This window comes from Metopolophium dirhodum, chromosome 1 (assembly GCF_019925205.1).
Source record: "Metopolophium dirhodum isolate CAU chromosome 1, ASM1992520v1, whole genome shotgun sequence".
In the NCBI taxonomy this organism is placed as follows: Eukaryota; Metazoa; Arthropoda; class Insecta; order Hemiptera; family Aphididae; genus Metopolophium; species Metopolophium dirhodum.
In genome coordinates this window covers 122,780,525-122,794,822 of record NC_083560.1, presented here as the reverse complement: position 1 = coordinate 122,794,822, position 14,298 = coordinate 122,780,525, and the positions used below count along the sequence as shown (strand labels likewise).

The following is a 14,298-nucleotide window of genomic DNA, read 5'->3' as shown; positions in this document are numbered from 1 at the left end:
TAATATCTCGGAGATCGACCACTTGTACCGTCGCGTGACGCGTGTTTACGTCAATTATTTTGGATTTTGTCGCTCCCTAAAAATCAGTGCCTACGCGATAACATCAAGCGTTTTATTTCGTACTTATAATTGATTTTGAGTGATGTGGACTCTCGCGATAGAAATAAGGAAACTGAAAAACAGAAGAACTTTGTGTTGGACGATCGACTGTCGCTTCTTTATTGTTCTATGGTAGTAGTGTTGTTGTTGGGCAAATGACGTCGGGGCATAACAAAATATTTACGGTAAAACGTTTACAGATAACAGCAGCTCACTGTTCTGCTGCTGAATACAGATAACGGCTTCATAGACATTAGACATCACACCGTGCGATTGTTTGTTAATAAGAACTTAATAGTCGCTTTTCAATTAAAACGCTAGAAATCAATTCTCCAACACACATTTCCTGTTTGATTTTCACGTTTATAACATTTGGTTCAAACGCGTAAAACTTAAAGTTTGTTTCCATTGTTTCTATCGTTAATGGTGAATTTATGCATTTCCACTGACCGTCGATAATGTGCCGACACTCCAGTGACGTCTTACACTTAGGCTGTGGTTAATGTTAGTCGTGTCTCAAAGTACGATCAATCTATGACCATGTTCTCTTGGATACGCAACAGGAGGCAATTGACCAGACTCGGTTAGTATATTAATAAGTTTTTGTTGCTTTTATATTTGCTAATTAAATTTATTTTACACTAACACTGATAATATTAACTAATTGCTGAAAAATCATTAATATTCACATAGTTGGCACAACATTACTTCTTTTATAAACACAAGAAATTCAGTAAAAAAATGTCCACAATTTCCTAGTAAGTTCATAATTGTAAGATTATTCAATTAGATTTCAAGTTTTGACAAATAGGGCGTTTTCACTTTCGCATAATTTAGAAAGCTGTTTTACAAAACTCATTGATAAATTTTTCAAAACCTTTTGACTTAGTATTAAAAATTATTCAACTAAATCTAGTAGGTATTATACTTGAATATAAAACTATTTTAGCTTAATTTGAAATGCCCAGGATTAGTTGGTTTTGTGTATGTGTATTGGTCGAGGTATTGAAGGATGATTAAAAGACACAATTATTTGTTTAAATAATAATGGCTTTTTGTTGATATTACTTAGTTATCATTTATCAGCATTCATTTAACTTAAACTTTAATACTTCATTATTCAATTGAAAACATTATTCTTGTTTTCCATTTTTACATGGTAACAATAGAAACACATTTTAAATGTTAAGCTCTGAGTTTATATGTAGACATGTAGCCTTTCAAGTTCTCTTTTATTTTATTAGATTCCCTTTACCTATTATTTCAACTCATCATGTAAAAAAAACTACCAGACTTAGGTAAATGCATATACCTAATAGATGGAACATCCAAGTGGGATGCGGGTGGGTGGTGCGGTCTTTCCTAGCGAGACACCATTGTTGCCATTCTTTGAGGATTAAAGCATTGTTAATAATGGTTAGTATATTCACTCTACAACAAAATATAATTTAAAATTATTGTACAATTCTATAGTCGTAGTGCGCATGTGCAGTGTATTACCTTGATCAGGCCGCTGGAACTAATACCGTGGTCCGTCTATTAGTATAAGATCTATGCACGGCGAGTAGGGCCCTCGATCTGTGCGCTTTCTCCACAGTTGGACCACCACAGAAGGCCCTGCTTTTATAGATACAATAAAAAAGTCAAGTTAATGAGCAAAAAAATAAATATATCATTTAGGAATATTTTATACATTCAATTGTTGTAATATAAAAACCATAAAATTATAAAAATTAGTATCTTCGAAGCGCTCTGTCCCGAAAAAAGTCACCAGTTCGCTATAATATCTAAAGAAAAAGAAGTTGCTGAACTTAAATGTAATGATATTATAGACATATTTGCTTGATATTTGCTGATTTAAAACATTGGAAGGTTAATTTATAATATATTAGATTCTGAGCGGAGCAAAATAATGTATTGATTTTACAATTATGTGTTTTTTTATTTTTTTTCCGTCTTGTCGTCAACATTGTGTGTAGTAAAAATGCTCTGATCAGCATCAAATCTAGTTGGGACTTATAGCAAAATCAAAATTGAAAATACCAAGTAGTTTTAGAAAGTGTCAATAAAAAAAAAAGTGGTAATTGCTATGCAATAGTAATTTTTGAAAAAATCGATTTTATCCTTTAGGTGTAACTCAAAAATTAATAACAGTAGACCCTTGAAATTTTCACCAAATACTTATATTAGCATTTTCCATAATGGTAACATTATCGGAATATTTTGACTCATTTTAAGATAGTATGGCTTAAATTTTTTTTTGAATTTTGGAAATATTTTTTAAATTACTTTTGATAAAAACTTTCACATTCACATATTCAAACTTATAATATTACATCATCATAATACACATATAGGGGTGAATCAATCCATTAATTTTATTTTTGTTCTTTGATTTGTAACAAATACCGTATACATATCAGTGAATTACCAAGTCAGTTGCTACTTATAATTTCACTTATCCAGCAACTAAAATCTATGACTAATAACCTTTATGTTTTAGTCCATTTAGTTACACCAATCTTTAAAATGTATAAAAAAACAAACTTTTTGGTACTTTAATGTCTCGTTAAATAAATTCAATTGTATTTAAGTCTATTATTTATAAAAAAAGTTTAACCATAATAAATTAAAAAAATTAATAGAAGTAAAACAGTGTTTACATTTGATAATGATAAAAAAAATCTGCTGTCATACTTGAACATATTTTCAAACTTGATAATGCTTGAACAATTTAAACTGTTCCAGATGTTCGAATTTGAACTTAAATTTGTTTAAGTTGAAGTAGATTGAGGGTTTGAAAAGTTTGAAAATCCACCCCTCATAATAAGTTTAACATAGTGTACTACTATCAATTAAATAAAAAATGAGAGTTTTAATCAACGTAAAAAACTTAAAACTTAAATTTATTGATTTTAACATAGTATTTATAATCGATATTAACATCTTTTTCACAAACTATTCTCATCAAGACATGTCATTGGATATGGTAAAACTGACCTATTCTTTGTATTTTTTAGTTATTCATTATTACTGTTTACTGGTAATGGCTGGTAATAGTTATAGATTTAATTATGGATACCCATAAATGTTGTTTATTGGGGTTGGCGGGGTCGCAATGTTAATTTAAATATATTAGTATTTTTTTCTAGAATTTGTATTTAGAGGTTATTAGTAAATTTAGTAATTAGTTTGTTCATTTTGAGGTTACCTAATTATTAGTTTTATTTGTATTTTATTGCGGTGCACGTTCATCATACAAAGTTCACTGAATCATACTTCGCTTATTGTTGATTGTCTAGTTTTTATTCATCTTTATGTACAGACAGAAAGACTTTTTGAATAACATGTTGTTGTTACATATAAAGACAATAATATAGTAAATAGAGTCAGTTAAAATCACAGTGTGACTATCAATAGTTGATTATAATATGATTCTGGTTCCTTTTTAATAATTTAATTATGATAGGTACCAAAAATAAAAAAATATAATTGATAATACATAAAAATTTGACTCTTCTATAAAATTTTAAAATTTGTAAAATTTATTAATAAATTATAAGTTTCTCTTTAATTTTAAATTTATTTTGTGCCGTTTTCTTCTGTTGGAAGAATGTAATATGTCATTTATTACATATTTATTTAAAATAATTGGCTAACTTTAAAACTGTTATTGATATAATCATATACCATTTAAATGTTTCTCTTAATTGTTTAAATTTAAAATTTATATCATTAAAATCAAGGTTTACTATAACTAACATTTATTTTTTTTAATCAACCATTTCTAATAGGTAAGCAAATGCCTTGAATAAAAATCATGTTATATTTCTATCGTTTAAATTGTTATGTCTACTAATAGTTATACTCATACCCATCAGTATTAAGTATTTTATTTGATGTTGAATAACATGCTAGTTGTTGAGGTATAGTACGAGTAATTAAGATAAGCCTTAATAATGTCCCATATAATTTCTTACATTTTACTTAAAAAACTGTATTGAGGAGATATATTGATTGTCACAAAGGTAATTAAAAAAAGGTGTATGGGTCTTTTAAGATACAGTATACACTATAAATTACTAAATATTATGAACAAATTTATTTTTGACATCCGATTGGCATTGAAATTACAATTTATAATTATTATGATCATTGAAAAATGAATTAGGTAATATGATATAATCTATTAGTTGTATATTTTTTGGCAAACTTATTTATAGTTACCGAAATATAATTTATAATTAAAATATAAGATATGGATTAAACAAACAGTGATAATAATATTGGGTACTTTTTATTAGAACTCTGAAAATTGTAAAACGCAGATTTATACCACACTTTTGAAAATTCAAAAAAGTAAATAATAGTAATTGTAAGTTATCAATATGTCAACAGTATTAGTTTTATGAAATTGAATAATACTAATTTTTAGTTATCTTAATATTGGGTAATTTTTATATAACGAATAGCCAATAGTTAATGTTAATACGTTTTGAAACCTCAGTGTATTTATTATAAAAATAATTTACAATGTGTCCCTTGTGAAAGTGACCGCGGCTGTCCAAAAACGGCAGAAACAGAACACAGTAACTACACCTCTTATCAAAATGGATGGACTTTTTTACATATTCATATTCCTTGTTAAATTTCCGATTTTTTTTATTCTAACCTCTTTGCAATATTACCATTAGTTTATGATTAAGTAACAAGTAACTATCATAGTATGACAAGTTTTTTTTAAAATTCTAAACACAGTATCTACATTATTATATACAAAATTCCTATACCTCGTTATCAAATATTATCAGTTTAGTAAACTGGCTCTCCTGCAAAATATTAAAAGTGGTAGTTACTGTGTTCCGTTTTTGGACAGCCGACCGGCTGGCATCATATGATAGTATACCTCAATTCAACAAACACACACAGCTCAAACTAACATATACAACCACACCAGAAATTTGCAAATTATTATTTTTAAATTAAAAAATGCAGAATTCTGTAGAATAATAAAATAAAAACAGCATTATTTGGAGGTCTGTCATATAGTATGCGGTCTACCGAAAATAAATAAATAAAAAACTATATCATAATATTATAATATAATTATTGTAGTAGTAATACCTAGTAAAAAATTAATAATTAAAAATTTGTTTGTCAAAAAAATTATTGTCAATGAATATAAATAAATATAATATAATATGTTATACAAAAATGCATTAAATAAATCCGATTTATTTATTCCTCGCCACCATATTTCCATGAGATACCTGCAATAATATGTATCATATGTATTACGTTAAATTTATTGTACATAACTTATAATAATTTTACCTTGGAAGGAGATCAGGACTTGTACCACACATATTTTAAACTACTTTTAAGCATAATGGTCTCCATAAACTTTTGATCCGTTGAGTGTGCACTTGTGTATAAGGCAATAAAAATAAAGTGTTGACCGAAAAAAAAGTGTAAAATTAACTTAGGCCTATGTAAAAACCGGCCAGTCGCAGGTATATCGCATCCTACAGCGGCCGGTAGAACGCATTTGCCAGTAGACCGCATACTATATGACAGCCATTTGGAGTTATTCGCAATTTCCTTAAAAATGCAAATTTTTTCTAACTTTTTACTTTTTTAATAAAATAAAAATAATTTGTACATTTCTTGTTTGATTTTGTATGTTAGTTGATAGGACAATAAAATAGATTTAAAATAAGAAAAAATTACAGTAAAAAGTTGAAAAGTTTTGAAGACTCGATAGTAAATGTGTGGTAGGTTCAGTTTTGTTTAAAAAAGTTAGACCCCTTCCCCTTTAAAAGGTTTTTATTCATAACTTAAGGTATACTATCATATGAGTATATGACACCAGTTGGTCACTTCTTCAAAGGACATATTGTATATTTAACCAAATGGCATTACTCATTAGTATAATTTTCATATTACAGTCAATGTAGTTATTAATTTTGTGATTACCTATAAAAAATCATTAATTCCTCTCGTTCTGAAAGGTTTTGAAGGTTATTGTGTTAATAGTAAATATTAAGTTGGTAAGTATCAGACCCAGCTCAAGAGGTAGGAGACATAGGCCCATATCAAAGGGCGGCACTTTAGTAGGGGGCGGCATTTTCAAAACAGTAATAATACATTGAGTTCCGCTTAATGTGATCACTAGTATCTAGATACTACAAATTATTAGAATCAAAAATGTAAATCCCAAACCAAATATTATATTGAAAAAAAGATGCTTTATGAAATCAACTGGTTAATAGAATCAAAATGGCCTGATCCTATGTGATCACTGTGTTATTATTTTAGGGGCAGCAAAATTTGATTTTGCCTAGTGCACTAATTTTGCTGCAGCCGGCCATGTTAAGTATAGTTACTTTTAGTTTTGTGTTTATTATCTTTTCTTCTTCTGATGATATTGTGAAGCTAGTTATTTTTATTCTTTTCGATCCTACAGAGAATATTTTTGGTGTTCATTATAATTTGTTAAATTTAATAATATAAATGCTGTTGAATTTTTCTTTCTACTTCTGTTATTTTGTTGTTTCATACATTGGTGTGTTGTGTTGATACTAATTTATAATATTCACACAATTTACATTTGGAAAGAATTGTATGACAAATAATTTAATTATTTTAATTATTTACCTGGTGCTTACTTTTACGGATAAGGTTTTTATTTTTATTTTTTTTAAATTTGGAACTTGTAAAATTTGTGGTTATAGGGTTGACTTTTTGTTATTATATCTTGTCAGGAGTATTAAACGTCTATTATTCTAATTTATAGGGTAGATTTATTAGTTCAGTTTAAGCATTTAATATACTTGAGATTGGACTCGTTATAAAGTCAATAAGTGTTGAGATTAGTTTGTTGTTGTATTTCCTATTATTGGATTGATACTATATTGATTAACTTTCATTTTTGTTTACCCTTTTTTTAGATTTTGATGGGACTAATGAATGTATTGTTTTTTTTGTGTGTCTGTCATCTCCTTTAGGAGATTTAAAAATGTAATCTTCAATTTTGACTGTGGTTTCTTCTCATTGCAAATGTAGTTGGTATTTTGAGGGGTCAAAAGTAAAAAAAATGTCCCCATACTTATCTTATTCATCCGGAAAACGAAATAATTTTACAACAGTTTTTGTTTGTTGTAACTAAAAAATTAATTACTGTAAACTTAACATTTTCAATAAAAAATTATATTAGCATTTTCTAAGTGTGAAATAATTGTGCTGTTTATAGGTATTTTAAAACTTTAACCTTATAGTTTTTTTTTTTTGATTTTTGTACGGTACAATTTTTGTTTTTGAGTGAAAAAGCTTGACAATTTAAAACAAAATTCCTTATAAATTGTTCAGGTATTAGTAAGAAAAATATCGAAAATCACAATATCTGTATACATATATAAAACAGTAAGCTGACTGACTGATCTATCAACATACAGCTCAAACCATTGGACAGATCGTGCTTGAATTTGGTATACAGATAGCTATTATGATGAAGGCGTCCGTTAAGAAAGGATTTTTAGAAATTCAACCCCTAAGAGGGTTAAAAGGGGTAAAAATTGAAAACGTTTTTTTTTTTGTTCTGATTTTTTTGAAATTCAGTATACACACTATACCCTAAATAAACATTGTCTATACACTTTATTTTAAGGGGTTGTAAGAATACAACAGTGGCGCCATCTATCAAGCAATATTTAATTTAAATATACAATATTGGTTTTAAAAAACAAAACGTACGTCGTACGTACTTGGTATTTGGAATAATGGTTCCTTTAATGATCTAGATGTGCAATAAGAAAGGATTTTCTGATATTCATATTTTAATGAGGTGGTCAAACGGGGATCTTAAGATTCGCGGTGGAAATTGAAAAATGTTTTTTGTTTATTAATGGTTGCTTTTGGTTGCAAGTAATATATACGAATTATTTCACAAAGCTAGGTACAATTACGCCGATTTGTCCGTAAAAATAAAATAAAATAACCCTCAAAATATGTTAATATATAAATATTAAATACTCCTAAAAATTCGGGATGATCAACTATGACTTCAATACTATTTTAGGTACACTGTATAAACATTTTTTTGAACTACAAAGATGTACTAATATAGTAATATAGGTTTTATTTTATCACCCACCTCGCTGTGTCTACTTGATAATATACTGTTCACATAACCATAAGCGAGTCTCACGAGTAACGCCACGCGGGATGGCTAAAAATTAAAATTTAATATGATTTTGCTTCCATATGCACAGCAAATTATACCCAAAAGTAGTAAATTAATCAAAATGTATTTAGTGAGTTATGAGTATGTAAAATATTAGTATTTAAAAATGCTCATAATTCACTTAAAAATTAAAATACCGTAAAAATCCAACGAGAGAACACTGATAATGTTCTTACCTAAATATTTGATAATAGGTCAATTCATTCAAATATCAAAACTTACAGCACAATATTGAAATGGGTGAACAGAAATTTGCTATGTGTGTACAACATATTATGCGGGTGCGACGTCCTCGAATGTTCACATTTTTACGAGATTCATCAAAATAATAATATTTGCGATAGTTTATACCACGAACCTATTCACACCGTTCTACAGTATTGTAAGTCAGTATTGCCTCAAAGTAAATAAAAATAATACACAATACATATAAATACACAAATTTATACTATTATCAATTATAATAGTTACCTAAATATTAATAATATTTTTAATTTTTTCGGTAAAAATGAATATCTGACCTACCGTATTACTAAAAGTTAAATAAATTACAGACCGTCTCAAATCCGTCAGTGGATCCGCTCAGAATTGTTTTTTGCATGTTAACGGGAATTGTTACGCAAAATCAGTGTTTTGACCAAATTGATTTCCTTAGTTTATTGTAATTCAAAAACGAATAACGGAAGATACTTGAAATTTTCGCGAAAAGTTTAATATCATATTTTCTGTATGCATGGGCGCATTTTGTAAAATGTTTATTTTTGCTCTCTTTGAATAATAGACATATTTTGATTTTCAATTTTTTTTTAGTTGTTTTTCTATAAATGTCGATAAAACGTTTTTCGCTTGGTCAAAATACTTGAAAATGAAATACAAGGTTCCTTGTAAATGTTGACTATTGCAATTTATAAAGATTACCTAAATATATTATATAGGCAAGATTTATTGTAAGCATTTGAAGTTCAATTTTTGACAAAACGAATAACGATTTTAGTTACCTATTTTGTTATAATTAAAAAATATAAATCGATGGGACTTGAAACTTTAACATGTATAATATTATTTTATAGTATTATACTTAACACAATGATATTTTCAAAATATTTACCTAGTTTGATTTTAATCCTATTTATGCTGTATATGCTTATATGCAGTAAAATAAATTACTATAGTAGTAATATGAACATATCATAAAATATACTTAGTAATATAGGCTTACAGACTGTTTTCGTTCAGATTCGTTTTTCATATCCAATGAGTTATCATTGAATTCAAATTAAATTTATACATTACGTAATTACAGTGACTTACTCTATGACAAGGTATAACTCGGCACCTGCGTTCAGTAGTGCGGTAGCTAATTCTTCCTTATTTTATCGATCGTTTAAAATAATAGTAATAACCTTTTAAAATTGGCATTTTTATGTTCGTATGAGAATATATAATACAGATTTTAATTTTTTCCGTTCTAAATCTTAATATTTTAGAATTTTAAGGTGATAATTTGTTATTAATTTTTGACGTGGGTACCTACAATGTCTTACATATTATATATATTGCATTTAGTTACTTTCAAAACTTAATAGATAGGTTTTTAAAACTTGATAATTATCTTGAAGTAAAATACAATATACCATTATTAATAATGCTAGAAAAAAATTTTAAAAATCTAAAAGACATATTTTTCCTATATCTCACCTATTATAGGTAGTTAAATAATTAATAAAATAGTATACGAGCCACGGGGAAGAGTAATTAAATGCTCCCACAGGTACCCCATTGGAACCTTGTTACATTGTATAATTTATTTCTTCGTGGAATATTTTGAAATCGGATTACATAATGGTCATATTAATTTAGTAAAAAGAACCATGGGTACTATTTATAATTCGACATATTAAAAAAAAAAACAATTTTGTTCATTATTTTAGATTGTTATCTGTATTTTGTTTTGTTTATTTTTGTTAGTTAATTATTTTAGTTGTTATTGCTTCCTTCCCATTGAACTAGGAGACAAACTTGATAGTATCTAAATCCTTGTTAACCAGCCACACCCATGTAAACAGATATTTGAAATACTGGAACACCCCACCCAAAGTAATCAATAAATTATACATCCTATAAGAAAATCCAACATTCTTTGTTCGGATATCACGCTAACCTTTACATTAAAAAAATATTTTTACTCTAGAGCTCCCTGTAGTGCCTATAAAAAGCCCTCTTCCTTTTGCCATAAAGACAAATAGAAGTTTTAAATAATAAATAACACTTAATATTAATTTAATTTATGTTATCATTTTTTATTCATGTACCTATAATATTATATTGCACTACGTCATTTTTCATAAATTTCATTATGTCAAATGCTGAAATACGTCAGAATCAACCTGGATTGAGTTTTTTCTTAATGGCTAAAAAACTGTATATATAAAGTGCTAACAATTGAAATTGATTAAAAGTAATAAATGTATCAGATAAAAAGGCAGTCTACTGCTGTGCCGTAATAAATTAACATACCTTTCGATTTCGTGATTATTTGACGTTTGTTATTGTTATGACTAGGAATGAATGAAATTAAAATATTGACGTAATATTTCTAGTAATATCTATATATTAATAATTTAATTAGAAAAATAATTAATCGTTAAATACGTTATGCGTGTTGTAAAAAAGTAAAGCTTTTTTTGTGATAGTAATTCTTTTGTGCTTTCATTGGCGGAGAGTATTACTGTAGTGTAGTAATTGAAATTATATTATTTTAAATTTTACGAAAAAAACAGTAACAACCGAAATATTGTTGGAGTTGTTGAGGAGCGGTTACACAAAAAGTATAATAATATTGGATTTTATAACTGACAATGCCTGGCTGAAAATAGATTTAGATTAATTAATTAACTTGACTTGTTTGTATTTAGATTTAATGTCAAGAAAAAGAGCTTTAACGATAATCCTTGAAGTTAAATAATATTTGTATTCACACAAACTATTTTTCATAGATCTTTAAAATAAATTGGGCAAATGTATTTACTATATAAGCTTAATACAATTTAAATATGATTCATATATTTTTCTCATAAAATATATTTATCACGTTTTTAATGATTACATAACTTTTTAAGTTGTAACCACAAACATAAAATAACCTTTCGCTTAATATTTGGATGATTTTATAGGTGTCTTACATTATTTTAATGGTTCTTATAATTTTGTATCCTATTATCCAATCCAATTTATAAAACCAACAACAATATTTATAGAAATAATATGTTAATATTTTTACAATAGGATTTAATTATTTTCAATTTTTTTTTTGTACCTACTAAGATTATATTAATTACGTTTTTAATATTTTATGAACTACGCGTTTCAATGTTTCATATTCACTAGTTTGCATAAGTTGTGATACAAAAAAAATGTGTCAACCTAAAGGTATGTATGACTTGAATGTGTATAATTAAATCATACAAAACAATAATGTTCTTTGAAATGTACAATAAATTTAAGAAAAATTTGACTTTGAAAAAAATTTAAAAGTATAAAAACAATGTTGCTTTAATATTCAAAAAGTATTTATAGTTAATAATGCCTAAAAATTCAAAAATATGTAAAATTCATAAACATATTATAGTTATTAGTTATTACCATAACATTTTAGTTCTGAATTTAATTTTTTTGAATAATTTTGAAAATTTTAATTGAATAATTAATGATTAATTAATATTTATAATTTGTAATGTCATTTTTGGTATATTTATAAATGTATAACTTAATGTAGGTACCTATATTTGTTTTTTTTTTTTTTATATAAAACTGATTATACCTTAGATTATTATTAATTAATTTCCAACATAGCTTAAGTTGCTCTAATGCATAGTATAGGTCTCAACTTTCAAATTGACCTCATGAAGTAGGAATAGTCACTGTAATGGATGAGTTAAATTTGAATTCAATGATTAATCATTGCATACGAAATACGATTATGAGTTGAGAATATCTGCGTGCTACTTACTCAGTTTAAACATTTTCATGTACCTCTTGACCAATTAACGTTTTTTTTGCCTATCAAAAAGGTATGTGTTGTTTTACATCTATGGAATTTAATTTAATTTGGAACTACAAAATTATTATAATATAAGCATTTAAATGCATAAAAAGAAAATTAAATATTTACAATTATTATTTATATCAATAAACTAAATAATATTTTATATAAATAATGATCAATATACCATTTTTTGTTATACCTAAAGGGAGATTTTTTAGCGTACCACATATGATCTTTCCGAGTACCACTAGTGGTACGCGTACTATATTTGTTGAGAAACGTGGCAGTAGGTTGATTCAATTTTTTCTAAAAATATTGCATCTATTGTATTGTAATAATTCATTATAATATTACATCATATTATATCTTATTGTTATAAACTTATATTCAGATTAGTCAATAAAATTACGTGGTGAAGTTTCTACATTTGAACGGTGTAGATACTTTAAAAATGTTACTATGTATAGAAAATTAGAAAATACTGCTATACCTACGTAAGTTTTAAAATAATTATTTTTTTGAATAACATAAAATTAGAAACTAAATTAAAATTGTTAAAGGTAAGATAATTATTTCTTTTTCAAATACCCAATTTCGTCAAATTATGAACTAAAAAAAAATGACTTTATTTTCAATATTATTAAAATTATGGAGGACCAAAATATTTTTCAAGTATAAGATAGTACAATTTAAAATGTTATCAACATTTGAACTTTATACGCTAATAAAACAAATTTCTTATAATTTATATAACCAATAGTAACATGTATTTTATTTATACGTTTTATAAAATATGTAGGTTTCTCAAACTGGTGTTATATTTTCTAATAAAACAGTACAAAAACATAAATTAAAGTGAAAGTAAAAAAAAAATTGTCATTAATATTAGTATGGGATCTATTCTATTAGAACTTGTTGATGACAACCGAACAGTAGTCTTTAAATTTATTATAGTCGGTGTATTGTGTTCGAGAATTAACCCTTACCACTGATTTTATTATCTACATGACGTTATTTAGTTAAATGTTGTTCCATAATTTTTTGATCACTATTTGCAGTTTACTGAAAAATTTAAATAGCAAGTTAACTGATGTATTTTTGCCACAAATTATAATTAGGTAGGTAGATTAGAATTTTCTCTTCGTATCTTAATTCTTAACTTAACAATAAAAACGTTTTCATGTATATTTTATCGATTGTTATGATGAATGATTGTTTTATTTTGAAGTGTTAAAATATATTTAAACTTTTTTTGATAAAAAATGTTTCGAAATACTTATACAAGTTAAACATGTAAATGCACACGATTCACACAATTGGCTAATAATGTTTTTAATAATCATTTTGAAAGTTCATATTGAACAAAAAATAGTGGTAAGTTTTCAAATTAAATTAATTTTTATATCACTGACGACTTTACACATTCAAATATAAGTGCTTAACTATGGAATTGGCTAAACTAGAAGTCATCTACCTTTAAGAAAATTTCTATTGTGGTCAATTATTTACGATGACATTTTTAACTAAATATTTCTGATCACTGAATTTAATATTAATAATATATTATGTAATATAAGTTATAACTTATTTATTGTATGGACTATATTTTATAGACGCCACGCTACTGCCTTATGCCTTATTTGGTTATTTGTCGGTACATTCGAAACTCGTGATTAATTTATGTACTTATAGTTTTTTGGCAATGAATGTTTCTCAAAATTGAAATTAAATAAATATTTAATTTAGTTACTTCCTTATACATCAATAATTAGTTATATGATTATATTATTTATATAAATATATTTTTGTAGTTTATTTTTATGGAAAATTGTTCTATTAATAGGCATAGCCCTATAGGCACTCGTTTCATTTTAATTATACCTAGGTACCTATTGTGTGAAATAAGTATCAT

At 26.3% G+C, this 14,298-nt stretch overlaps 1 protein-coding gene across 6 annotated transcripts in view; it reads left to right on the top strand.

The window, feature by feature from the left end:
- Positions 1-97: 97 nt before the first annotated feature.
- Positions 98-14,298, top strand: part of LOC132937436 (probable phospholipid-transporting ATPase IA) — a 35,647-nt gene continuing 21,446 nt past the window's right edge. For 3 of the 6 annotated variants that reach the window (XM_061004262.1, XM_061004263.1, XM_061004254.1), the window contains exon 1: positions 216-682. In XM_061004262.1, the coding sequence (XP_060860245.1) occupies positions 634-682 (49 nt within the window). In that variant the 5' untranslated portion in view covers positions 216-633. Of the gene's footprint in view, positions 683-14,298 lie in introns of all 6 variants that reach the window. The other 3 variants (XM_061004257.1, XM_061004258.1, XM_061004260.1) reach the window with 3 other exon arrangements.